The sequence below is a fragment of the Pogoniulus pusillus genome, chromosome 32, assembly GCF_015220805.1.
Source record: "Pogoniulus pusillus isolate bPogPus1 chromosome 32, bPogPus1.pri, whole genome shotgun sequence".
NCBI lineage: Eukaryota > Metazoa > Chordata > Aves > Piciformes > Lybiidae > Pogoniulus > Pogoniulus pusillus.
The window spans coordinates 122,050-148,734 of record NC_087295.1 but is presented as its reverse complement, the minus strand read 5'-3'; the positions used below and the strand labels follow the sequence as shown (position 1 = coordinate 148,734).

General features: G+C 48.4%; 1 protein-coding gene and 1 long non-coding RNA gene across 7 annotated transcripts in view; both read left to right on the top strand.

The window, feature by feature from the left end:
* The window catches only part of CPNE4 (copine 4), a 180,352-nt gene that overhangs the window by 74,081 nt on the left and 79,586 nt on the right, over positions 1–26,685 (top strand). For all 6 annotated transcript variants that reach the window (XM_064169833.1, XM_064169830.1, XM_064169832.1 and 3 more), the window contains one exon: positions 10,205–10,392. In XM_064169833.1, the coding sequence (XP_064025903.1) occupies positions 10,213–10,392 (180 nt within the window). In that variant the 5' untranslated portion in view covers positions 10,205–10,212. The remainder of the gene's footprint in view (positions 1–10,204; positions 10,393–26,685) is intronic.
* On the top strand, positions 16,058–25,537 carry LOC135189450 (uncharacterized). Its single transcript, XR_010308092.1, has 3 exons — positions 16,058–16,269; positions 23,572–23,679; positions 24,598–25,537. It is a non-coding gene; the product is annotated as an uncharacterized LOC135189450 (long non-coding RNA).

The following is a 26,685-nucleotide window of genomic DNA, read 5'->3' as shown; positions in this document are numbered from 1 at the left end:
GTCAGACATGGGAATAGAGGACCAGAGAGGCTGCAGAATCTCATCTGACCTGAACCTGCTTTGAGCTAGGGACTGCAGTAGAGACCTCAAGAGGTCCCTTTCAACTTCAGTTGCTCTGATCAGACAATTTGCCAGCATTAAGTGTTTTGAAGACCCAGGGCAATTTGACTTGAGCACTAGAGGATCCTGTCAGATGTCCAAGTGCTGCTGACCGAAACTTGAGGAGCTCCTATGGTGTCATTGACTAACCATTGTGGATACATTCAAACTGCTGAAATTTTTTTGGGGTATCTTACATGTCTCACCTGGAAGCAAAATCTGAATTGAGAAAGAGGGTTGTAGATGGGAAGGAAATAGTTGCTCAGAGGCTGAAACAGAGGATCAATGGAAAAAGGAAGCAGGAACTTCATGTCTGAAGCAGTGGCTGTGTAAGAAATCATAGAATGGTTTAGGTTGGAAGGGACCTCAGAGGTCATCCAGTCCCAACCCCTTGCCATAGGCAGGGACACCTCCCACTAGGACAGGTTGCTCAAGTCCTCATCCCGCCTGGCCTTGAACACGTCCCTGGGCTACCTGTTCCAGTGTCTCCCCATCCTCACAGGAAAGAACTTCTCATATCCAGTTTAAATCTCCCCTCTGTAAGTTTAAACCCATTACTCCCTGTCCTGTCATTACAAATGCTGCAGCAGTCACTTGTCTGAAACACTTCTCTTAAGGTGGTGCAAAATGCCTCTGTTCCTGGAAAAGGGAAAATTCAGAGCTGGCAGAGAGGGTAGTTCAGGGAGGAAATGTACTTTCATGCCTGGCTATCTAGCTTAGGATAAAAGTCTCATGAGAAGAATCGGAGTTTCCCCCTACTAAGTACTAATAATGTGTGTTGTTTCTACCTTCAATTAAGTCCATGTCTCAGCTGTCTCTCTTTATGTGCTTCATTTAATAATATATTACACAAGTGAATCATTTGAGCTCTTCAGTGAAGTGTAGAAGTAATTTTTATGTAACATCAGCACATTAACATCTTACTTTGATGTATGACTCTAACTTAATATCTCAGCTCAGTCTTTGTTGACATATTTACTCCAAAGCTGAAGCAATTCAGAGCTCAGAATGCTATGACCATGTATTCCAGCTCGTTACAGGCAGGCATGCACCTGGTTATTGTGTAACCTGATTTTTGCAGAGTTGATAGGAGACGTTTGCAGTTTGGCTCCAAAGCATGGAGGTGTCATACAGCACTTGCTGGGTGGGCTCTGAGGTGCTGTACTGGTTGTGACTGGCAGGAGTGCTTGCAGCTGGAGCATGATGCCTTGGGAGGGCAGATCTTGGAGGGGCTTAGTGTTTTGTTTCCATGGGCATACAGAGCTGCATTTGGTACTAAAGGCAGAAGTGTTTGCAGATGTGGCACTGAGGCTTTGATGCTGTGGGGCTGTTCCTTTGCTGTGAGCACTGGTGTGGTCGGATGCCATCGCTGCTGGCCTTGGCGGTGTTCCCTGTCTGTCTCTCTGTCCTGGCCCCTGCAGTCTGTGAGTCCTTTACTGCGTGTTGTAGCAATCTGTCCTGTAGAGACAGGTGGAACCCTGTGCAGGAAGTGTCCCCATCTGAGCGTGTTGTGGCCTAGTCTGACCCCCATGGGATGCTTTCAGCAGGCAGTGGCAAGGCCAGCAGCTGGTGCTGCGGCTCTCTGCGTGGCGGTGGGCAGTTGGACTTGCAGCGGTACTGAAGATAGGATTTCCTGGCATGTGTTGTTTAGGAACTGGGAGCCCCTTCCTCCTTCAGCCTCTGGAGTAACTGGCAGAGATGGGTTGGTTTACCCTTCAGTTGGCAGTCCATGCTAACAAAGACCAACGGCGACTGGCAGGCGTCACAAGGAAGACAAAGTCTCTGCAGGCCACAGGCTCCTTTGCAAAGGATCTTCAGAGACAATCTTGTGTCAGGAAAGGTTTTGGATGTTCCCAGTATCTTGCCTCAGTTGTATTAGTAACTGACAATGAAGATGTTTCTCATGGAGTCCTGTGTGCAGTTCTGGAGCCTCCAACACAAGGACATGGAACTGTTGGAGCGAGTCCAGAGGAGGCCACCAAGATGCTCAGAGGGCTGCTGAAGCTCTGCTGTAAGGACAGGCTGAGAGAGTTGGGGCTCTGCAGCCTGGAGGAGAGAAGGCTTCCAGGAGACCTTGGAGTGGCCTTCCAGTATCTGAAGGGGGCTACAGGAGGTTTGGAGAGGGACTACTGGCAAGGTCTTGTAATGACAGGACCAGGAGGAATGGGTTTAAGCTGGTAGAAGGGAGATTGAAACTGGATGTTAGGAAGAAGTTCTTTACAGTGAGGGTGGTGAGACACTGGCGCAGGTTGCCCAGGGAGGCTGTGGCTGTTCCCTCCCTGGAGGTGTTCAAGACCGGGTTGGATGAGGCCTTAAGTGACCTGTTCTAGTGGGAGGTGTCGCTGCCTATGGCAGGGGGTTGGAGCTGGGTGAGTTTGAGGTCCCTTCCAACCTAAACCATTCTATGCTTCTGTGTCTGAAAGCTTCCTGAGGGAGAGAAACATTTGAAACTTCTTGGTGGCTTGGCTTGCAAGTGGCAAAAGTGAGGTGAAGCCAAAGCCTCGGTGTGGCATCAGCAGAAAGCAGCTCTGCACCAGCGCTACTGACAAAGCTGTGAATTCCGGGGCCCAGGATAGGGTCGGTGTGAGTCTGTGCTGTGTACCCTCGGGGCAGGACACGGCTGTGGTGGCTCAGCAGAGCACTGTTCCTGCAGAGCAGGGGCAGGGTGAGGCACTGGCAGCCCTCCCGTCGCCAGCACACTGCAGTGCCTTCACGGAGTGCTGGTGCCACAAAGAGCTGCTGGAGGCTGGCTCTGCCGTGGTGTGGGGGCACTCCTGAGAGGGGGTGGGATAGAGCTCCATGGAGGAAAGGAATGAAAATGAATCTTGGAAAGAAATGAGCACTTGTGATATAACTGAGCTGGCAGAGCTCCTTCTCCTTCAGGATTTTCTGAGACCTGAATTTGAAGCTGCAGAGTGGTCATGTCCTTTGCTGATGTAGCTGGGAATGGCACCATGTGCCTGGCCTAAGCCACATGGATAACTCCTGAAACATTCCATCAAAGAACCCGAGAAAAAAGAGTAAGTAAATGTCAGGAGGCAAGGCAGGCTGGTGCCATATGCCCTGTCTGCTTCCATTGGCCCTCTGCTGCTGAGGAGACCTTGGCGCTGGCTCTGGCTACAGGTGAGGCTATCCATTGCCCAGCAGCCCCTGGCAAGGAAGGGTTGCTCCCTGTACATCAGAGTTCTGGGAGGCCATAGCAGATCTGGTTGTTGCTGGGGAAGGGATTGAGACTGCAGCTGCTTGCAGCAATATTAGTTGCTCGCTCTTCTACTCCTGTCATGACCTGGCAGCAGCTCGATTCCATGGCTGTGCCCCAGCTGTGTGCTCGGAGAACAAGAACGTGGCTGTGCAGGAGACATGTTCATGCTTCCTCCCTCTGCTGGGAAGCCCTGAGCCAGTGTGTGGTAAGGGCTGTGTCGCAGAGGCAGGGACTGAGTGGCGAATGGGGAGAACTTCCTCACTGTTCTTGGTGTGCCTCTCTCTGGATGCAGAGTAGGAAGCAGCTTTGCCCGTGGGATCAGTTGGATGCTGTAGAAGAAGCCGTTGTGGCCATCTGTTGCAGGAAGTGAGCAGTTTGCAATATGCTACATCAGGAAACCGGGAAACTCCTGCAAGCAGGCAGTGTGTTTGTACACACACTGGTGGCAACGAGAGCAGCCGAGGAGCACAGCCGTGCACAACCCCCCTGCTGCCTTCAGGGAACAAACCAGAGGGCAGGAGGAAACAGCCTTGGCTTGTGCCAGGGGAGATTTAGGCTGGGCAGCAGGGAATACTTCACCAGAGCAGTTGTAAGCCCTGGGACAGGCTGTCTGAGGGTGCGGTGGACTCGCCATCACTGAAGGGATTTAAAAGCTGTGTAGATTTGGTGTTGAGGGACGTGGCTTAGTGGTGACCGTGACAGTACTTGGATAGTGGTTTACTCTCTGATCTTAAAGGTCCAATGATCCTGTGGTTTCTACTCGGAGCACCCAGAACTGAGCCCATCTACCCAGCTCCCAGTGCTCCAGTGCTGTGGGGTTTTCCCTCCCCTGACTCCGTGAGGTTGTTTGTATAGGTGCTTCTATGGAGTGTTCTGTCAGACCTTGGACATCTCAATTCCTTCACGCTGACTTCCCCTTCTCCCCCTTTAATGAACCAGCTGCTTTTATGGTAATGAGTCCTCCTGAACTGTCAGTGTGTGCGCGTTTCCATTTACATTGCTGGCACTTTGTGCTGAACTTTCTCCCCTTCTGTCCAAACAAATTACTTACACCACCAGATCCGCTTCCTTGCTCTCAGTGGCACTGCTGTGGAGCTGCTTCCTCCTCACTGAGTTCATTGCTCACTTATAAAAGGCTGTTTCAAACTTCCACAGGTGTAACTTTAAACAGTTGTTCTTAATTGTTCTAAGAGTTGCAAAATCAAAAGGAAGGAGAGAAAGTTGCATTTTTAATTGCACGACCTGTCTCGTGGAGGGTTCTGGCCAACCCATTGACTTCTCCTTACACAGTAATTTACATTCAAATCACTTTTGGCAGCTGACATTTTGTCTGTACTACTGTGGTGCTTTATACTTCTGTAGCACTTTAGCCAGCAGTCTGGGAGTGTGGTCAAAGATGAGTAATGGAGTGACCACATTTTAGGATGCTTCTCAGGAATAATCGGTACGAAGTGTCTAGAGGTGCACAAAGGAAGCCAGGAGGCAGTGGCCACAGCTGCAGCAGGAATTAGACACAGGGAATAAAGTAGCTCATGATGAGGTTCATCAAAGAGTGTGGTAGGAGTTACAAGAGACCACAGTGATTTGCCATTGGAATGGGCTGCCCAGGGAGGTGGTGGAGACACCGTCCCTGGAGGTGTTCAAGAAAAGGCTGGATGAGGCACTTAGTGCCATGGTCTGGTTGACTGGACAGTCTGGGTGGTAGGTTGGACTGGATGGGCTGGGAGGTCTCTTCCAACCTGGTCGATTTTATGATGCTATGGAAACACTGCAGTGAGCAGTGCAGTGAAACCAGTGTTGCTTCACTGGGAGTGGAGGGTGATGACATCAGCTTGTGTGGCCAAGCACTGGCTTGCAGTCACTGCTCTTTGTTTGTGATGAAGATAGGTCTCCTTCCTGTGCTCTCCAGTTCCTGATTAAGCACACAGAATGTTAATCAACCTGCTGAATCAGACCTCCGGCTGAGTTCCCATCTTTCCTCGTTTGCACAGCGCCGATTTGGAGCCGCACAGGCAAGTGGGGAGGAGTGGGTTTGCTGTTCACAGCACAGGAGGCCTGGATGCCAGCAGTTCAGTGAGACTGAAAATTCCCAGTCACGTGACATGTCTGAAAGGAAAATGATTCCTTATCTCCCCTGGTGTCACCACCTCAGTGGGTCTGTGGCCTAGGCAGGTAATTAAACAGAGGAACCTTGGCTCAGACCCTAGAAAGAGTTCTTAGCATACTTTCAAAACATTTTGATTTAATCAGGTTCTGCTTGTCACTTACATCTAGTCATTCCACCCAAACTGGACATGACTACTTAGATTTTGGTACTGACTTGGCTGGAGTTGTACCATTAATTTGGAATCTGGACCTAAACAAGGGGTAACAGCTTTCCTAGCGCTACAAGGGGTGCATTTGTTACTGAAGTGCCTTTCTGTCTCTGCCAGGCTTAGAGCACTAGCTGCTTTCCAGCAGCAGCTGGTACTCTTGAGCTGTATGAAGCTGCTCAATGTAGACTTGGTTTTCATTGTGACTTTCTTTAGACTAAACCCTGGAAGATCCAGAAACGGTTGGTTCAAAGCTTTCTGTCTTCCTGTGTTTTGAATGCCGAACGTCTCTCCTGTGTGTAGTTCACTAGCAGAAACGAGCAGGGAGCAGCTGGTGCTGCGGCACCCGGAGCCCTTCAGTGCCCTCTTCTGGAGGCACTTCCTCTCAGGTCTGATTGCACAGCACTCTCCCGTGAGTGATTCCCACTGGATGCATGTATTGTGGCCATCTTCCATCTCTCCAGGAGCAGGGTCCTGGTCCTGCTGCTTGCTTTTGCGGAAGCAGACAGATGCTGTTGGCTGGTTTTGGTCTCACAACCAGGGTGCCAGTGAAGCAAGCAGCCGTCAGCCTGCAATCCACCAACCACACTTGCGTGTACTCTGCTCTGGAGCACGGGCTTCTACAGAGCAAATCCTGTTTCCAGACCCAGGGCACACCAATCTCTGCTTTTACTCTCAGCATCTTTCTCATCCCCTCCTCATTGCCTGCCTGAGCTGAAGGAGAGGCTGTATGTGTGTGATCCTTTGGTTCCTTGCAAATTGCTGCAGAGAAGCAAGCAAGCTCTCTGCTCATCCGGACAACCTGCAGCAAAGCCCTGTGCAGACTGTGCGAGTGTGCATGAGAGCCAAAGGAGGAGAAAACTTGAAGCCTGTGTTCAGATTTCGCCTTAGATTCATTCCCTGGTGGCTCTAAGGAGCCTGGCCGTGCTTCTGCAGTGAGGTTCTCTAAAGCCTCCTGTGAATCACTGTTTTGTAACAGGGTGTGAGCTGAGTTCCAGGCCTTCGGATCTTGGAGAGAGGCACCTACCAGTTGTGTTTCACACCACAGGGATCTTTGCTCTTGTAGGCACTAGATGACTAAACATTTTCAAGTCATTCAGTCCCTGAGAGAGGAGACAGATGTAGCTGGCAAACATGTGGTGCTGGCTTTCAGAGTCATCCAGTTACGTAGCCAGACAGCTGCTGCTGTTCAACATTTGCAGGTATCCTTTGCAGCACCAGGTATCGGATAGCTCTGCTTGTGTCTGTCTTTTGATTCGCTGCATGGTTTTGGAGCCAGGGAGCCCAGATCACACCTTAATTGCCACCTGTGCCAAGCACAGGAAAAAGTAGATCATAGACACAATCTGTACCCTAAAAGCTTTTACTTCCTCGATTGTCTCCTACTGCTGAGTAGCAGAGATCAGAGAGGACCTCCACAAGTCTAAACCTCTTAGAATCATAGAATCAACCAGGTTGGAAGAGACCTCCAAGATCATCCAGTCCAACCTATCACCCATCCCTATCCAATCAATTAGACCATGGCACTAAGTGCCTCATCCAGTCTTTTCTTGAAGACCTCCAGGGATGGTGCCTCCACCACCTCCCTGGGCAACCCATTCCAATGTTCAAAGCAGATTGCTTGGGGCTCTACCCAAGCAAGTTTTTGGTATCTCTAAGGGTGGAGGCTCCACAGGTTCTCCAAGCAAGCTTACAGTAAAAACTTTTCTTTAATCAGAATTTTCTGTTTCAGTTTGTGCCAGTTGCCTCTGGTCCTGTCACTGGGCACTGCTAACAGTTTGGCTTTGTGTTAATTATTTCCCTCTTATTGAGAATCTCCATATATCAATAAGATCCCTCTCAGCCATGAACCTCTTTAAGCATGTCAGCAGAGCAGGGCTGTCTGCCAAATGAGTCCCAGGTGTGCCAGATGTACAGGAGTGCTGGATGAGTGCTCTGTCTTCTGAGCTCTTCGCATTTTCTGGGTATGCTGTGGCCCGTGGGGCCATCAGGGCTGTTGCGCTGTTGGTTTGGGTTCTGTTCAACACAGTATGTGTTTTAGTTTCAGCAAGGTGAACTCTAAGCCTTTCTCCAGCTGGCACTGCTGCCTTCTTCACTCTGTCACCCTTGAGAGGTCTGATCCCACTTGGCCTGTGCAGCCTGGCGCTGGCAGCTGCGTTTGTGTGGGCAGTGCTTGATGGCTTCCCTGCTTCTGCAGCAGGGAGCCAGCACCTTCAGCAGGACCTGCCTTGGCACTGGGTTCACTCCCTTACAGATCTGTGCAGTCACCTTCCTCTCACAGGTACAGCTCTTGGTGACTACTGAAGCCACGTGGAATTGCAGACGTGATGAGATTCCCATGAAGGTTCCCATGGAACAAGAAGGTTTCTTGGCCAAGACAAATGAGCAGTGTGTTCCTCCATCACTAATATGTGTAGTTAATTGACACAAAACTTCTGATGCAATGAAACCTGTTTAGGTAAAATAATGCCATTTTTAGCCACTCTCAGTAGGCTCAGAATCTGTTTTCCAGGCTCCTAGCTTCCTGGTAGTGTGACATCAGTGCAGCATCCCAAGCTGGTGATTATATTGAAAGAAGAATATAATGGGACAAAAGAAGACTGTGGCTTGATCTTTTCCATTGATAAATTTAGAACTTGTAAGAGCTGAAGGACCAGTTGTAGTGATGAAAAGCAGTGTAATTTTGTACGTGCCCACTGCTCAAGGATACCAGTGTATAATTACTGTGGGAGTAAGAAAAATACATCTCTCCCCCTCACTCTGCTATTTTCCCCCTCTTTTTTTCAGTGTTGAAATCCCCTGGCTTAATTAAATCAGCAGCCCAACTCTGCACAAAGGATGACATTTCATTAATGATGCAAGATGTGCATGCGCCAAAGTTAACCTAATTTTCACATGGATTGCAGTTTGGAAAGGGCAGCATGTAAAATGCCTTGGAAGTGTGTGGGACAAGCTCGTGGAGCAGCTTTCTGAAGGAGATGGGGTTATGAAATGACAAATAATTAGACGACAGTCCCTGCCCACCTCAGTTTCTCAGGCTTTTTGTAATCCTCATTGATTGAAACTCAGGTGCCTGGCATCCTGTGTTGGGGGACATTAGGAACAGAGCAGACTTGGGATGATCACTACCAAAATATCAGTGCATGTTCTCTGTAACTCTTAGCTCTGTCAAAGTTGCCACCACACAAACCGGTTCCTTTTGCAAGAAGGAGCAGCAAAGAGCAGAGCCCCAGGCTTGGGATCGTTGCTTTTGGTGGTGCTTTTCCCAGATGCTCGCTGCTGTGCTTAGCTGAGGGATCAGAGGGCAGGTCCCCCTTGCGTGCAGATCAGTGCTGCACAGGCCGGGATGGTGCCAGAGTAGCTCCCGGTAGGAGAGGATCCAGTGGCCAGGCCTGTGATCCTGCCTTCGCTGCCATGAACTGACCTGGCACAAAATGTCCTTGCCTTCTCTGTAAAAGGCTTTGAGAGATGTTCTCTGTTGCCAGTGCCAGTAGTCTTACCTAAGACTGCACGAAAGGCTGAACTAGTGAATAGAGGCACACGGCAGAAGTGTGCTCCTTGGCTTTGCTGCGTAGCCTGACAGCATTCCCTTTGCAATGGCTTGTTTAGTTTTCCTCTCTCCCGGGTGACAATACTCATCCCCAGGGAGCTGGGGTTGCTGAAGAAGGTTGCTGTGATCTTGGAGCATCAGGCACTGTGGTTGTGGTATGGCTCACCTTTCAAGAAGCCTGTTTTATGGGAGATATTCCTGTAGAGCCTGGGCTGGAGAAGGTTTCTAGGGGTTAGGAGACAGATTGTTAGGAGTCAGACTGTGGAAGCCAAGAGCTAAGGAGTGAACTGAACTCTTCCTGTATTGTTCATTGATGCAAAATTAGTGATTTTTGTTTTGCTGAGCTCTGAGTTACAGTTGGAGGTTTGTTGCTTCTGCTGAGAGCAAAGAGATGAGCTCCAAGACTGGCAGTGGTGTTTACAGTAAGTGCCAGAGTGTCCCACAAGTCCAGCATTGGTGTTCACACGAGTGCCATTGCTGACCCAAAAGAGCAGACGCTGGGTAACAAGATTTGCAGCAGGAATATCCTGCCCTTCTGCTTAGAGCATCAGGCCTTGAGCCTTTCTTGCTGGCTAAACAACAGCAGGAGGAGGTAGTCTGCAGGGAGTGTGGAAGAGGGAGGGTAATGTGCTTGGGAATTGAAGGTTAATGTTAAAGTGGTCTCCCATAGCATTTACACATGAAGTTTAGGTAAGATGAGGCCTGTGCTCTTCAGATGGAGTATGGAGAAATAAAACCTACTACTGGAGTAAGGTGGTGTCAGGAGAAATCAGAACTACCACCCTGTCTACCCTCTGGCTTGGGGAAATGTGGCTCTGCAAGCAGGAACAGAGGTTGGAGTTTGGAGACACGGTGGAAAATTCCATTCTGAACTTGCCTTATTTCCCAATATAAGGTAATGTCTGTCTCTTCTACAGCTACTCCTTTGGGTTTGTTTGCCCCCTCTTGCCTTGGACTGTGTTCACAGCTGGCAAGTGGAGTGTTGCATGGCAAAGCTTGTGTTGTGTGTTCTGCTCTTAATGCCTCTACTCTGTCTTTCAGGAAAAGGAATGAAGAAAATGAGCAACATCTATGAGTCAGCAGCCAACACCCTGGGAATCTTCAGCAGCCCATGCCTGACTAAAGTGGAGCTGCGAGTGGCATGCAAAAGCATCTCAGACAGGGATGCCCTCTCAAAACCAGACCCTTGTGTCATCCTCAAAATGCAGTCCCATGGCCAGTGGTTTGAGGTGAGTGACAGTATGCAGTGATTCTTGTGAAGCTTTAGGGCAGCAGAGACCAACAGAAGCAAAGTTCCAACAGCAAAATCAAGAGAATGGAAGCCTAGAGCAAGACCTTGTAGCAGTGAGGAGAGGCTTGCCCCCTTGCAGACACAGCTCTGACACTTTGAACCTCTCCTCAGAGTCTTAAGTTAAAAGTGAAGATGCTTTAAAGGTTTTATTTCTCTTAGGCCGTGTTTCATAAGAACTCTTAATAACAGAGAGAATGCTGCTGGCTGTGATGCATCCCAGTCTAAAGAGATCTGCTGTGGCAGAGCAGAGTATGTATGACTTCTGGGCAAGGAGCTGGGTGGCAGAGCAGCTTGCTTTGTGATTTCAGGGCGTTAGCAGCTGCATTTGCAGTTGAATCTGGCAACTCTAAGGCATTTGCCTTATCCGTTTGCTTTGTGTTGCAGGTAACACGAGGTGGGACTTTAAACGTACAATTTTATTCATCTTAGAAACCATTTGATTAATAAATGGAAACATTGGAGTGTAGTATTTTAGACAAGATCTTGTTGGTTATTTTACCTGAAAGTAAAAGCTTGAGTGTTTGTAGTTAACCAAGCTAAAAGGTGTGAGAGTTCTAATGGATGCAGACATATGAGATGTTCAGGAATATGATAAATCCATTCTGATTTCAATGTTGATCCCTCACTTTTCAACAGTTTCAGCATTCAGGACTGAGCTCTCTGGCAAAAGACAGGAAGAGTAACAGCTGTCAGCATATGCCAAAGCATACAGCACATGGGAATATTAATTTAGCATTTTCAAAAAGGTTTGCCAGACTTGGAGTTTTGTTCCAGTTATGTGGTGCTGACCTATAGACCTCTGAGTCTTTTCCAGTGCAGAGCTAGCACCAGCCAAAGTTCATTTTTTTTAGAGGTCACTTCTGCAGTGTTCACTGCTGTGGAATCATTGGATGCATCCCTAGCAGAAGATGGAAAACTGCCATGATTGTCCTAGTACTGCCAGATGAGTGTCTTCATCCAAATGAAGTGTAAGGTGACAGTCCCAGACAGGTTAACTCTGGCTAGCTATGTAGAAAGGAGCACTTGGCTGCAGTGTTTGTAACCACGGGAACAGAAGAAATGAACAAAGCAGAAAGGGATTGAAAGCTGAAATAGATGAAACACCCCTGCTTGTAAAGGCCAGACTGAAATCTTGTGGGCCATCCCAGTTCTCTGCACAGCTGAGTGTGTTCTGCAGTTTGTCTGTGGCCAGGGATGGGCAGGATAAGTAGCTCTGAGTTCTCTGTAATGGAGAGTCCCTTTATCTGAGGTGGGGTTTAATTTGGAAAGTGATTGTCTGAGTTCTTGTGGAGCAGATCTCACTGATGACATTCTCCTCTTATGGCAGTTGCTCCTCCTGTCTGATTGAAGTCCAGGGTTTTCATTTTAGTGTGAACAAAAGTTGTTGTTAGTTCCTGTTGCCATCAGTGCTGCAGAGCTAATGCAGCTCTGATGTGAGGAACCACCTTCTCTGCTGCCCGGTGTGTTCTTGGTGGGATTTTTAATTAAGCTCCAACTCCTGAGTTATATTGAGCAGAGTCACTCAGGTATAGCTGAATACCTATTTTGGCTGGGGGAATCTTCTGCTGCTGGTGATGTAGCAGAGTAGCAATTAAAAAAAACCCCAACAACTGAAGTGAGGTTTTTTGACACTGAAATCACGAAGGAATGACCCAGGGGGTCATCCAAGGAGGAACTGAAGTGTTTTGCATTTATGGATTTAGTGGCTTCATGGACTGGACTTGGCTTTCCAGACACCTTAAACCCCTGTAGAGGCTGGATGTCTCCAAACAGGCTGTAACAAAATGCAGTATCACTGAAACGTCCACACTGAGCACATTTATGAAGGTGCCTGAAATCCAGGCTGTAGTCTGTGTGTGATTGTGCTCTGGGAATGTATGGAAGGCCCTGAGAACTGTCTGCACAGCCAGATGCAGCTGAAGGCTGGTGGGCTCAGGCTGATGGGGTTGTGTGGTGCATGCTGCTAAAGACAATAGGACGTGACGGGTGCACTCTGCAGCCTGCCTGCGAGTGGGCAGTGTGTGTTCCACTGACCCTCGAGTGGGCAGCTGGGCTGCGCTGGTCGCACTGAGGCCTTGGCTCAGCTCGACGCCTGTCCTGCAGCGCCATGCAGGCACAGGACATCTGTCTGCAGCTATGGGGAGAGCAGAGTACCTTAGGCAGACAGCAGCTATGTTTGCAAAATGAGGGTGCAGCTTTCTGCAGCAGGACACGGTCTGTGGTGCCTGTGGATGTGAAGAGCAGCTGTGGAGTCTGCTTGTTCCCCTGAGCTTTTACACTTGAAGTGACTGCAGAGCAAATGAATCGGCACCAGAAGACAGCATGCAGTTGCTAGAATGAATGTTGATGGAATTGGGTGACATTTTTGGATGGGTAAGTTTGTTTCTGAAGTTTGGTGGTTTTTACTTATTCAAATGCTGTGTGAATTCACAAATTTGAAGCTTAGTGAATTGTGATACAAATATGAGGGCAAACTGTAACTTCTCCTTTTGGCACGTTTAGAACCAAAGGCATTCACTTGTCATTTAGCGTGACACTTGATTCCAGGGACCAGCTTGGCACAACTCAAACTGAAGTGATTCTGTATTTTATTCTGATCCCTGACCCTGCAGATCCACACAGACCTTTATGCAAACAGTAGAGACCAATTAGCTTGGAAATGTACAGAACTAATTAGCATGGAAAACCAGTGGAGCCTGCTACACAGGCTGCCTGGGAGTTAAGCTGTAGGAAGGGCTATAGTCTTACTCTTCACCTCTATCTGTTGTTCCCTTTAGTCCTGACTTCTGTGTAATTTCTGAGTTAATTCCAGCATACTTCTCCTCCTGCCTCCTCATCTCCTTCAGATCCCCATTTACATTCTCGGCAGCTCCAACCTTCTTAGGTTCCTCTGAATAGTGAAAGGTGGGGAGACTGCTGGCCTCTTCCTAGCACAGGGGAGGCATCTGACAAGAAGACCCCTAGGCAGACTTCAGCTACTTGTTTCCATAGGTACCCAGAATTCTGTCTCGTGTTAACCACCTGTGACTGTTGCAGCCCACCACAGAAGACAGCAAGCCATAAACCAGGGGAGTCTGTGGGTTGACATAGTCCATGGCTCTACTAAACTGTTCCAAAATAACTACAAAAGCACTGTGAAGAGGAAAAACATACATAAGATATGTACATGTATAAATAAAGCTAAGTCAATAGATATTCTGGAGTTTATGGAGATGAACAGAGTGGAAAAAGCATTTGGGTGAAACTGAGAAACAAGAACTACCTCCAGGTGTCCTGCCCTCAAGGCATGGCAGAAGAGGTGGGTTTTTTCTGAAAGCCATGGCAGTGAAAGAATCGAGACCCCTGCTTGGACGTAAGGTCTCAGGTACAGCAAATCCCTCTTGTAAATAGTAGTAACACCCTTACCAGGGTCTCTAGGTGCTATCATGGTATAAATAACCCTAAGGCTAGCCCTCTGATAGAGCTGAAGTGTCTTTGAACTGTGAAGAAAGACAGCAAAGCATCCATGGAACATCTTTTGTTACCTTCTGCTTGGAGAAACCATTAAACATGGCTTGCCATTTGACTTGGCCAGGGCTCTTCCTTGATTGTATTCTTATACCCGTTACTCTGCAGTATGGAGTGATTTGGTTTAGGCACAGCTGTTAAAGATCAGTATTCATGGCACATGCAGCGAAGGGCAATTTAAAATTAAAAGGCTGCTTTAGACTTCTAAGAGCACCTGGATCTTATTTTAGAAGCAATTGCAACTCCTGGCCAGCACCTTCTGGAGTAATTTAAATTATTATTCCCCTTTTTTTTAAATTGTGAGTGCTTGCTGAGGAATTGATTTGAACAGCATGGTGCTGAGCTCTTCAGGGTTTGAAGTGCTTCCAATTCCCAACCAGATTTAGCCATCTTGAGAATATCACCCCAAGAAGTGCTGCATCTATCAGATTTTTTTGTTTCATCTCTTTCCTCTCTTTTGCTGTGCACAGAAGTTGTCCAGTTCACCAGGAAGACAGGCTGACAGAAAGCCTAGGGATGCACAAGTAGCCAGCAGTACCAGGTCAGCTTAGTGTTTGAATGAAGTGTTCTCAGAACAGTGCTGATAAGCACTGCAGTGAGTTCTGTGATTTGTCCAGGGTGAAAGGGAGAAGGAACAATGTAGGTACAGTCAGCCCTCTGGGGAGGATGGTCTGCCCTGTGCCCCCTGTGAGACAGCAGAGCTGTGGGCTGAGGTGCAGGGAGGCTCATAGTTATCCACAGACAAAAGAGAGTTTGTGACTGCACAGGGAGTATCTGTGCTGGAGGTTACTGCCCTGAGCATAGGTCCACTGTGCTGAAGACTTTCTGGATGCTTTTGGAATACCCAATGCAGATGCTTGCTTTGTATAAAGTGACCCTGGAAAGGCCTTCCCTTTCTAGGCTTTGTTTTCAACAGTACAGAAACAAGAGGTTGTCCATTCTCAGCAAGAGGCTCTTCTGCATACAGGAGTTTTAGTTCTTGTTCCCCACACAGTGCCCAGTCCCCTGCAAAAATGCACAGATGGGACTGGGAGGGGCTGGGGCTGTCACAGAGAGACAGTCACTGGGAGCTCCCTGCAGTGTCACTACCCAGCAAAGACCTGGCCAATACAACAGCTGCGGTGCAAGAAGCAGCAGGCATGGGCAGCCCGTGCTGATACTTTACAACAGCTTGCAGCTATGATGAGGAAGGCATTAGACAGATCAGTGTCTCCCTGCACTGGGTGCATTTCTTATGAAGCTAGAGGAGGCTGATACAATTAATTTGGGGAAAAGCTGAATGCCTTTTTGCCTTGGCGTGAGCTAGATAAACTGTTCTAAGCCCCGCTGGAGTGTGGAGGAGGAGAATGTAAAGTCTGACTGTGCTGTTTGCTGTCTGAATCGCTAATGTGCTACCAGGCAGTTTAATTAGCATAATTACTCATGAAATATATAATTGGTCTGCATCTTTTTGCAGATGATATTGGGAGCTTCTGAAGAGGAATGTGGGTATTTGATACTGATCCTGCAAACACTTCTGCACAGCTGTAGCTCAGCATGCATGGGTTGGTGTGCATGCAGTGCCGCCCCACTTGCAGTGCCAAGGCAGCTTCTCAGCTAAGGGCATTGCTCAGTCCAGCGTCAGCAGCAGGCTGCAGTGGTCTGTGGCTGGGCAATTGTAACAAGAAAGAAGCTGCTCTCACTCCTAATGACTGGTGTGTGCAGAGCAGTAGCTTTGGGTGACTGGTGGTGGCATGCCCTGTGTGGCTTGGGTTGTGTCTCAGCCTGTAAGGGCACACAGCACATGAGCTTGTGGTGGCATGGAGGTGGTGGGTCCTGCCTTGGGGAAGTGCCCTGGGTCAGCAGTGACAATGAGGGGGAGCATGCTGGCACTTTTTAGGGGCCCCTGCTGGATCACCATTTGGATCTGGTTCAGCTTGTGGCTGTACACACCCCTGATGCTGCAAAGTTTGGCAGAGGTGACATAAGAATGGGGAACTGCTGGCACTGTGTGGGAGAATCGGCCTGGGGTGGGTTAGACGTCTCTGGCTTTAGGTTCTTCTGCTTTTCCCTGTGGAAGAAGTCAAAATAGAACAGTTCTTGTTGATACTGACAAGGGACACCACTAGATCACTTTTTCCCTCCCAGGGTGAGATGTGTTTTTATTGTGGGGTTTGCTATTGACTTTCTGTTGGTTTGGTTTTCATTTAAGGTGTGTGTTGATTACAGCTCATACGAGAGAATGATGTGGCCCTGATTTGTGCAAGCTGGGAGCACTGATGTCCACGGTGCTGCTGTCAGCAGTCACAGTCTGGGAGCACTGCTATCAGTAGGTTTTGCTCTCCTTGCCTTACTTCTTAGGTCACAATTATTTCTGCCCCTGAGTTTATGCAGCAGTTCCATCACAGATAGCCAGTTCCACCCCAGAGATGACCTGTAAAGGTATCAGGCAGCCCTGGTATATTTGGGTGGTCCTCTGCTTGCAGCACAGACTCCTGTGCCTTGGTCAGGTTTGATGGGCTGCCTGCAGCAGCATGTTCTGTGCGTTACCTGTGGAAGGAAACTCAGTTTTCATTTCTTTGGAGCAAAGAGCAGTTGAAAGCTGATGGAGTTTGCTCCTATTTTTATGGTACTTCTGTTAATTCCATTTCTTTTTGTATGCTGCGTAGTGTTTGATATAAAAATATGTGAGTCAGCAAAAGCTGTGGAAGGATTTCTGTTACTGCCACAGTCAGCAGAGAAGAAAATAAAGGCAAGAGGATAATGCAATGAATAGATTATCCCCCTGTTCCTGAGGCTTTCCCTGCTTCCACCTGACCATGGTGTGACTTCTTTTCAGTCTCTAGCTTTGGACCTGACTTAGGATCTTGCCTTGTTCCAAGATGGGTGTTGTGCATTCAGAGCAGCAGCTCCATGCTGTGAGGGTGAAGGAGCACAGAGTGGCATTTCCAGCAGTGGGCTTGTCAAAAGAAAGAGTCCTGCTTTTAGAAGATGGACCTGCCATATGTGGCCTGCTAATGCACATTCACGTCCTAATTGCGAATCTGCCCCTTTCCTGTTTGTGCCTTCTGTTTGGGTTGTGTATGGTAGGGCATGTAAATAAGAGATGACAAGTTGTGGAAGAAGTGGAGAGGAGAGGAGGAGTTTGATTTAATAACAGACATGCATAATTTACACACACACAGCAGCATTCCACTCTGCTTTTGCATACCTTAATTGCAAACCCCGTGGCTTCCAAACAACCAGGATCTTACAGATGGTCTTTGACTGGCCTTAAGGATAAGATTTCTCAGGTGAAATTTGCTGGTAGAATGAGCACCCTGCAGTGGTTTAGCTTTACATTGGAGTTTGGAAATGTCCTTGTCTCTGTGCAAGTTGAGGGCAGGTGTGCCACTTGGGCTGGATAAATGACATGTACAGGATGAGCAGGAAGGCAGGCTTTAGGTGGTGTTTTCATCAGACAAGTTGTAAATACAAGTGGGTGGATTCATGACTCTCTGACCTTTATGTGATCAAAGCTGAGGGCACAAATTAATATTAAGATGCTGAGGCTTCCAATTTGCAGATGGGTTTCCAGTACCTAGAGAAATGGAATCACGAGTTCAACACACCCAGCCAAATTTTGACCTGGGTTAAAAACGGGTTCAACAGAGACACAAATCCCACGAAGCTGGTGTGTGGTTTTATATCCAAATTCTGGTAGTTTTGGGTTCATTATGGTTTTTGCTTTTGTTTTTCATCATCCACAATTGCTGTCCAATCTCCACAGGTTCCCTGTTTCCTTGCCTTTAACCTCATTGTAGACGTGAATATATCACACAAGTGCTGAATCCAGAAGTGTTGTTGGGCCACTGACACTAACAGCAATGCCTGAAGCTTGTTGTAGAGAAAGAGCTGTATAAAAGAGACTTTCGAGACCCACCGGGATGTGTTCCCACGCAGCCTGCCCTGGGTGACCCTGCTCTGCAGGGTGGTTGGACTCCATCTCTGGAGGTCACTTCCAACCCCTGCAGTTCTGTGATTGAAGGTAGCAGGTCAAGGGACTGTTCCTGTGGCACAAAATGGAGCCTTGAGAGAGTTCTGGTGATGCTGCAGCTGTCGCTGCTAAGGGCCTGGTGCATATTCCCTGTAGTTTTGTTCCTGCTTTATACAGCACGGAAAGGAGGGAGAAAGGCAGTTCTGTGTGTGCTCTTGAGCACCCACATTTATGCATCCTTGACCTGTGCATACAGTCTCTGGGTCCTAGGCTGAATCCCAGAGAGGAGGGAAAAATCTGTTGGCTTTAGGAGGCTGGCTTTGGAGCCAGCTTGAGTCTGAGCGAGTGTTAGAGGGGGAGGTTATTTTGTTGGGGGTTCTTCTGATATAAGTGAAGATTTTCAGCACCCATCAGCCTTGTATCTAGGTCATAAAAAAATGTTAATGTTCTGCCTTGTAGAGGTAGGAGAGCTCTGGAGGGAATGTTGTTTCTTCCCACTTGCCAAACTCAAGAGGCTCACAAACAAAAGGAGCAGCAGGCATAGGCAACAAATAAGATTTGCCGCCTTCTCACACATACGTCTCCATGATGGAGGAGGACACTGCTTGTCAAAACTAAGTCCCTCATGATCCCTCTAAAGCTCTGCAGTGACAGGAGCAGGTTCATGGTTTAACTTGCTGGGACAGCTGGGATGCCCATTGCTCCACACATCGTCTTTTCCATGGTGCGTAAAGAGAGACCTGTGGTCTTTAGAGCAGTGTGCTGTAGGTCTAGTCCCCAGCTGGGAATCCTGGAACTCACTGAAAGCAAAATAATTTGTAGTTTGACAGCCCCCACACACACTCCATATGACCCTCTCAGAAGAGACTGAGCAAACATGCAGCCAGTTATGTAACTAGGAATGTGTCTCCTGAAGGCTGTTAAAGAAATGAGAGAGTGAAATTTCTTGTTGTGAATTACAAAATGGGCTTGGGAGCCATGAAGCACCTACTGGTTTCTCAAGCGCCTTTCGCCTGTCTTCCTGCAAAGATCCAGCAGGCATGAACACTTCCTGCAATGTCCCATGCCAGAGAACAGGATGAAGGTTGCTGAGTGCATGGTGCATGGTCACTGTGTCTTCATGGAGTGCTCACCACTTGGAGTCTCTCAAGTGCCCATACCATCCATTTGAGTGGATGAAGAAGTGTCCTGGATAGTTCTAGAACCTGCTAGTATTCGGCTCCCTCCCTCAGCAGCACAGAGTTCTGTCTCTCCCTGAGCAGAGAGGGCCTGGTTGCTTCCTGGGGAGGCCAGCTGGGACCTCAGCCTTGTCGAGCTTGTTGTGGAAGAAATGGCAGTGCAGGGTGGCCTTGTAGTGTGTGCAGTGCACAGCCAGCTGCTTCTGCTTTGCTCAGGGGAAGTGCTTCCCTGGCATCCCAGCCTGAGGCTTGATTCAACCTGGCAGGCAGCAGCCATGTAAGCGGCACCCTTTGGGCTGCTGGTGGCCTGTTGCCCTTGGTCAGGAGGGCACAGCCTGGGCTGCTGTTGGGCACAGGTCAGGTAAGCTCTCGCTGCCCTGGCAAGTGTCAGTAATGGGGGATTTACATTTACATTGTTGTGTTAGTCCAGCTGGCTTCTGCTTGGCTTTCCAAACCTCCAGCAGGGTTATATAGATGGTCACTGTTAAACCCTCTTGGCAGCACTGCCAGGCCTGGTATCTCGCCGGTCTTCCTGCTGCCAGGGCACCCTCAGTTTGCTGATCCTCCTCCAGTTGTTACTCCTGAGCGCCTGCCAGGTGCGTTCCCTGGCAAACAGCCGGTGCACTGGGCACTGCCCTGCTGAAATGCAGCTGGATGTGCAGCGCAGTTCTCCTAGGTCATGGTGCAGCTCTTCGCTGCTGTGGGCAGGGCTGCAGTGGTTCAGCCTCGGCCCTGTCTCTTGCTCCCAGAAAGACTTTGGAGAGTCCTTTCCCTCAGCAGTCTAAAGGGAATGTGAGTGCAGATCACCAGTGGAGCAAACCCGTGCAGCTCCCCCGCCGGGAGCACAGCCAGGCTATTCCATCAGCAGTGGAGCTGCCCTGGAGGGTCAGTAAGTGGCAGACCAGTTTGGTTTGTGGTTTCACTGGTCTTTGAAGAGCATCCATAATGTAATTATGTGCAAGCCTGGGTTCCCTGAAGTGCTGCATCTCAGGAGGAGAAGAGAATACCAGTCACTCTTTCCAGTCTCCACTGGAGAGGTGTTTGTGAAGTCTGGCTTTCCAGCTGAACGCAAATTCCTGACTAACATGGTGTTCTTAAATATACCTGAGAGGGAACTGGGTGAGCAGAAGCTTTGCCTACCTCTGTGACGTTTCATCCCCTCCAGCAGCCTGCTGAGGGAATCAGGCTCTTGTCTAATGGCTGTTTGGCGTCTTTGAGAAAGTGGATGTTGGGGCGGGAAAAGGAAAATTGTACGTTGGGGATGCTCTGGATGCCATGGAGGCAGAGGTTAAGGGTGATCAAGTTGAGTCCCTATGGGTGAGAATTAAGGGGAAGGCCAATAAGGCTGACATCCTGGTTGGAGTCTGTTACAGACCACCCAACCAGGAAGAAGAGGTTGATTTATTACTCTTTAAGCAACTGGAGGCTGCCTCAAGATCACCTGCCCTTGTTCTGATGGGTGACTTTAACCTGCCAGACATCTGCTGGGACTTTAACACTGCAGAGAAGAGGCAGTCTAGAAAGTTCCTAGAGGGTGTGCAGGACAACTTCTTATCTCAGCTGTTACGTGAGCCTACCAAGGGTGCAGCCCTGCTTGACCTGCTGCTCACAAATAGAGAGGGGCTGGTGGGGGATGTGGTGGTCAGAGGCTGCCTGGGGTTCAGTGACCATAAAATTATAGATTGAAACCAAGAGGGGTGCCACAAAGCCTCCACACTGGACTTCTGAAGGGCAGACTTGGGCTTATTTAAGGAACTAACTTGGAAAGTTCCTTGGGAGGCATCCCTTAGAGACAAAGGGGTCCAGGCAGGCAGGACCTGCTTCAAGAGGGAACTCCTGAAGGCACAGGAGCAGCTGTGCCATTGTGCCGGAAGATGAGCCAAGGAGGGAGGCAGCCAGACTGTATGGGCAGGGAGCTGCTGAAGGGATTAAAGATGAAAAGGAGAGTGTATCACCTTTGGAAAAAAGGGGAGGTGTCCCAGGAAGAGTTCAAGGATGTTGCTAGGTCTTGTAGGAAAAAAATGAGAGAGGCAAAAGCCCATTTAGAGCTTAGGCTGCCACTGCTGGTAAGGAGAATAAACCATGTTTCTGTAAATACCTGAATGGCAAGAGAAGTGCAAGGACAAGCTCCAGTCCTTACTAGATGCAGAGGGGAATAGAGTGACAAAGGATGAGGAAAAGGCAGAGGTGCTTAACACCTTTGCCTCAGTCTTCAATAGTGGGACAGGTTGTCTCCAGGACAGCTGGACTCCTGAGCTGGCAGGTGGAGCCAGGGACCAGTACAGTCCCCCTGTAATCCAGGAGGAAGAAGAGACCTACTGAGCCACTTGGGTCCTCACAAGTCCGTGGGACTGGATGGGATCCATCCTAGGGTGCTGAGAGAGCTGGCAGCTGAGCTGGCCAAGCCACTCTTCATCATTTATCAGCAGTCCTGGCTCACTGCAGAGGTCCCTAGAGACTGGAAGCTGCCAATGTGATACCCATCCACAAGAAGGGTCGAAAGGAGGAATCGGGAAACTACAGACCTGTGAGCCTGACCTCGGTGCCAGACAAAGGCATGGAACAGGTCATCTTGAGTGCCATCACACAGCACCTACAGGATGGCCAAGGGATCAGGCCCAGCCAGCATGGGTTTAGGAAGGGCAGGTCCTGCCTGACCAACCTGATCTCCTTCTATGATCAGGTTACCCACCTGGTGAGTGTGGGGCAGGCTCTCCTCACAAGTCATGTTTGCCAGAGCTGTGCTCCTTCACTGCTCTGCCTGTGGGTGTGCTCCAGGTGGTCGTTCCTGGTCTGAAGCTCTGTCTCCAGCATGCTTAGAGTGTCAATCAACATTTTTTTCCCCTCTCCCATCCTCCAGTTCATTAAGAAAAATACTCAGAAATGCCAGACCTGTGTGTGGAATATCACTGACTTCTTTCACGTTTCCTTTCTGAGTAGCTTTTCCCAACCATTTCTAGAGCCTGCTAATATTTTCACCTTGGGTTAGAGAATTTGCCATGAAATCAAAGTCAGGCTTACTTAAGTAAAGCAATATGACAGCTACACTCTTCCCAGAGGCCATCATCCTGTGGTAGAAGGAAATGAGCCTGGTTTGATGTGGCTCCTTCCTGGCCAAGCCATGCTGTTACTCCTCTTGTTTTTTCTAGGTGTTTACAGGTAGTTTGATTGTGTGTTCTGCCACAGTTCTGGGAACTAAAGCTAAGCTAAGGTCTGTGGCACCTCTTTTTTTATTATTTGCCAATCTGCAGTCTACTGGTAACTCAGTGTCCCAGGGGCCTTCCAAGATGAATGTCAACAGCCTCTCTGAGAGAAGCCAGCCCAGATTGGAAATGTCTGCTTTACCAAGGTGTTCTTCTCATCCTTTTCTTCCCTGATTAGAGATTGATGTCTCACCATCTATTGCTGGTATTAATTGAAACTTAATTGATGCTTAATGAAATGATGCAAAGAATGCCATTCTGAATGTCTGCTTTCCAGATGACATCACAAAGCAAGGTCTCAGTTTTATTCAGTAGTAGTTGTCTTGGTGTTTGTTACTTGCATCTGACAATGGCCATGTCTTCCCTGGCAAGAAAGAATCTGCTCCTACTGCACTTTGCATCTGTCCTTAACAACCTGACCTGGTGCATGTATATGGTCTTGAATCAAAGGCCAAGGATGTGTTCAGGACACAGTCCAACCCCTCCTCTAGCTCTGTGTTGCTGCTGTAGCTGGACCCAGGGCCTAGTTGGTGCTTCTGCCACCAGTGGGTTTATCTGAGGAGATGTCCCTCTTCACTGCCCTTTTCTTCTAGACCAGCATATCCATGGGTCTGCAGCAGCAGCTCTGTGGGTGCTGGAATTTGCCTTCCTGAATGCCATTGATTTTTATCTTGCAAACTCTCTCGTGGTTACTCCTGGCTTTGTGTGGGTGAGAGGCAATGCAGAGGTACAATCATCCATGGCTGAGCCACAGTGTGTGGAGATGTGCTGATTTGCAGGCATGCTCCCCAACCTACTCTGATCCTTAGTGAGCTGCAAGGTAGAACTCATTGGTTCAGACACTGAGCTCAGAACCTGGAACCCCACATGGTAGTCCAGTCAGCCAGAGCAATCAGGAGAGCAGCGTGTCTGAAAGTGTGGAACCCCCTAGGGTTTGGTCCCCTAGAGTGCTGTGTGTAGCAGAGAGTGAGCAAGCTTCCCTCTTGCCTGCCCTCAAACTCAGGAGTATCATGGGAGTGCTAACTCCCTGCCTAATACAACCAGAAGTTGGTAGTTGTCTCCCCAGTCTTTTCTCAATTAAAGAAGTGAACCTAAATTGCTGTATCCCAAAATAGTGCAGGTTGGCTTTGAAGCTCTGGGTGATGTGTAACTGTAATAACTTAAAAATAGACTGTGGAGTTTTATTTTCTCTGTTGGCTGTCTTGGTTGCCATGGAGTTCAAGTAATAGGTTGTGATGTTTAACACTGAATTAATTACTACTTCTCACTCACAGAGACCATCTAATTATACATGTTCATGAAGAATGGTGTTTGGCATTCTGAGGGAGAAAATATCTTTTTTCATACTGTGCATACATACTTCTGGAACAAGATGGGCTCAGGTAAATGCATCATCTTACAGCACTTTGATTTGGTTAAACTGGGAAACAATTTAAATATTGTCCTAAAGTACACTCTTTGTATTAGGAACATTTGCATTCAGTGAGTACAGGCACTTGCTGTTCAAGTGCTCCAAGTGTGAACAGACACATGGATGGATGCATTCACACCAGCAGAGCAGGCATACAGTGATCCTTTGCTTCAGAACCAGGGAGCTGTCTTTCTACACAGCCTTGGGCTTTCATATGCTCCTTAGGCTTTCATATGCTCTACCTAGTGGAAACCAGTGACGTCTGTACTGGCTCTCCTTTCACCCCCAATGCCAGTGGCATGCTTACAGCAGGCACTTTCTGAAGGCCAGGTATCCATATTTTCCCATTTACATAACAGTCAAAGAGCTGCATGACCACATGTGAAGGCACTAGGCTGGACGTGAGCCTATGTAGGCTAAGCAGGGAGCAGAAAATGTTGGAGGCTTTGCTGGCTCAAGGTTTCTCATCACTTTCCATTGTCACCCCTCTTGTTGTGCTCAGAATGCATTTTGCTGCCTGTAGCTGTTGCAGTTCTAATGTCTTGTGTCATTGGCGTCTGATACCAAACCACCACCAAATCTGAGTGAGCAGCACATTTTGATCTGGTCTTGTTTGTGAATGCCAAGTTTGCTCTCTAGAGTGTCCTATTTGGACCTCTGTCCTAGCAGGCATTTCCCTTCCGATTCCCAAACCTCCTCCATCTGTATTAGCAGTGTAGGAAGAAAGCTGCCTTTCAGCTATGCCTCGCTGCTGGCCTCATCATGCGCAAGAGCTTCCATGCGTGTCTTAGGCTTGCTGCACTGCCTGGGTTTCAGTGTTGCTTTCTGGCAGGCAGTCTTCATGGACAATCCCACCACAGCAAAACCTAATTTTCACCTTTTATTTCAGCCATTCAGAAAAGCTCCATCCACCCTCTTCTTGCTGTTCCTGCATACAGACTGCTGTTGTGTGGTGACTCCTGTTGACACTTGTGTGGTCCTAGAAAGAGCTTAACATCTCAGGCTTAACAGCTGTTGTGCCACAAACTTCAGCAATGTCCTCCTCAACTTCTGTCCACCAGGATCCAAGCTGCTGAAATGAGGTTTAAGGCAAAATGAATGTTCCAGCCAGGAGGATGCTCTGGAAATGTCACTGCTTCCCCAGGAAGAGGCTTGCCTGAGAGTTCCGTCAATTACAGACCATGCGCCTGGCAAGAAAGGCCTTGGCCAGCTCTGCTTTGTGTCAGCCATTGGGGTGCTGCCACTGAAGGTGTGGCATGGCAGTGGCTGTTCAAATGCAGCTGCTGCAGAAGCTGGGTGGAAGGACACCACCTCCCTGTCCTCTGATAGGGAGCTCCAGGAACTGGCTGCCACTGAGCAGGTTTCAGGTCTGCAGCACAGCTCCTCAGACTTCTGTTTCCCTGCTGAAAGAGTCAGATGCAGCTGCATGTTGACAGGATTCTCAGATGCAGTCTTTTTGCACATTAAGATTCCTAAAGCCTGCACCAACTTCAGCGAGCTCCTTTCAGTCACAGGGTTGAATTTGTGCTGTGAAGCTGCCTTGATGTTATCAATATTTTAAGGCAACATCGGATTTCAAATTGTGTCTCTCTTGGCTGTATTGAAAAGAATGGGATCCAGACAGACAGAAAGTTGTCATTAGTTTCCAAAATGCTTTCAGGGAGACAAATATATGTTAGAAAATAATTAGGAGCGTAATTAGAAAGGAGCTCTGCAGAAGAGAGTTGTATTTATTATTTAAAGCCATAAGTAGTATGGCAATAGCAGTTTCTGCCAAGAACACATGGCTATTGCCTATTAATGCAATTAAAATTACATCAGGCTGCTAATTTCCTTCCAGTTCTGCACACTTATCAGCAGAACCTACTCTTGCTTTTAAGTGCTTAGGAAGGGAAATCTTTGTGCAAAAAGTCATACAGCCACGATGGGCTGAGTTCCCCGTGGCATTCTTAAAGGCACAGCCATTGAATGCTGGCTGTCCTGGAAGTCAGCAGAGATCTGGTCCCAGGTGGGGAAGAGCTGCTGGAGGTGCCGACAGTACTTGGGTTGTGCGGTCCTAGAGGAGGGAGGGCTCTGTGACATGAAGCTTCTCTGAGCTGGCTTTGTCAGAGTCTGCTGGGTCGGCAGGTGCCACACAGCATAACACAGTGCCACCTTCGCTTGGAGGCTTCGTCCAGGCTGGTCCAGACTGCAATTCCTGCAGCTCCACCTCCCTCCCTTCCTTTCCCTTCAGGTCATGGAATATGATAACACCATCTCTTTCAGCTCTGGGTCACCCAGCAGTCCTTCATTGCAGCTGACAGCTCTAGGAAAGGTGGGATAAATATTTCATCTTCCAATTATTAAGCAATCATCTTGTTTGTAGTGGGGCTCTGGCAGGTGCTCAGCCATGCCTCAAAGTTGGGATTGCAAATAATACTTTTTGGTGGGTTTAATTTGGCTTGGGAGAGGAGTTCAGGCAAACAGAGCATCTGTTCTGCACATCACGCTGCAGGAGTATTTGAGAGGGTTTGGTCTGGGGTCAGAGACCTCTTTCAGGATATGCATTGGTACGCCTGTGCTCGAACTTTCTGCAGTGCTTTATTTAAAGCAAGTCTGCAAGGGCAGCTTTACCAGACAGCTCTTTGAGGGGAGGTCGTTTAAAGAAAGAAGCTATTCAACTAGGAAACTGATTTAGTCTATATGGAAGTGGCAATACTTCAAGATTGTATCGTGCAGGTTTCTGTTAACTCACTGCTAGAGATATTAGTAGGGGTTTTCACAGCTAGTGGTTCTGTGAGCTGCCTGTAAATAGCACACCAGCTGGCCAGCTGTCTGTAGTGACCTGCTGGAATGTGCACAGTTAGGACTGCTTTGTACTTTACATGTTCTTTTAGACATTAATATATTAGTGCCAGGATTTAGGTATGTTGCTGAGCATGTCAATGGGCATGGGGCTCTAGAATGTCTTCTTTCCTGGTTTAAAGTCACAGCCTTA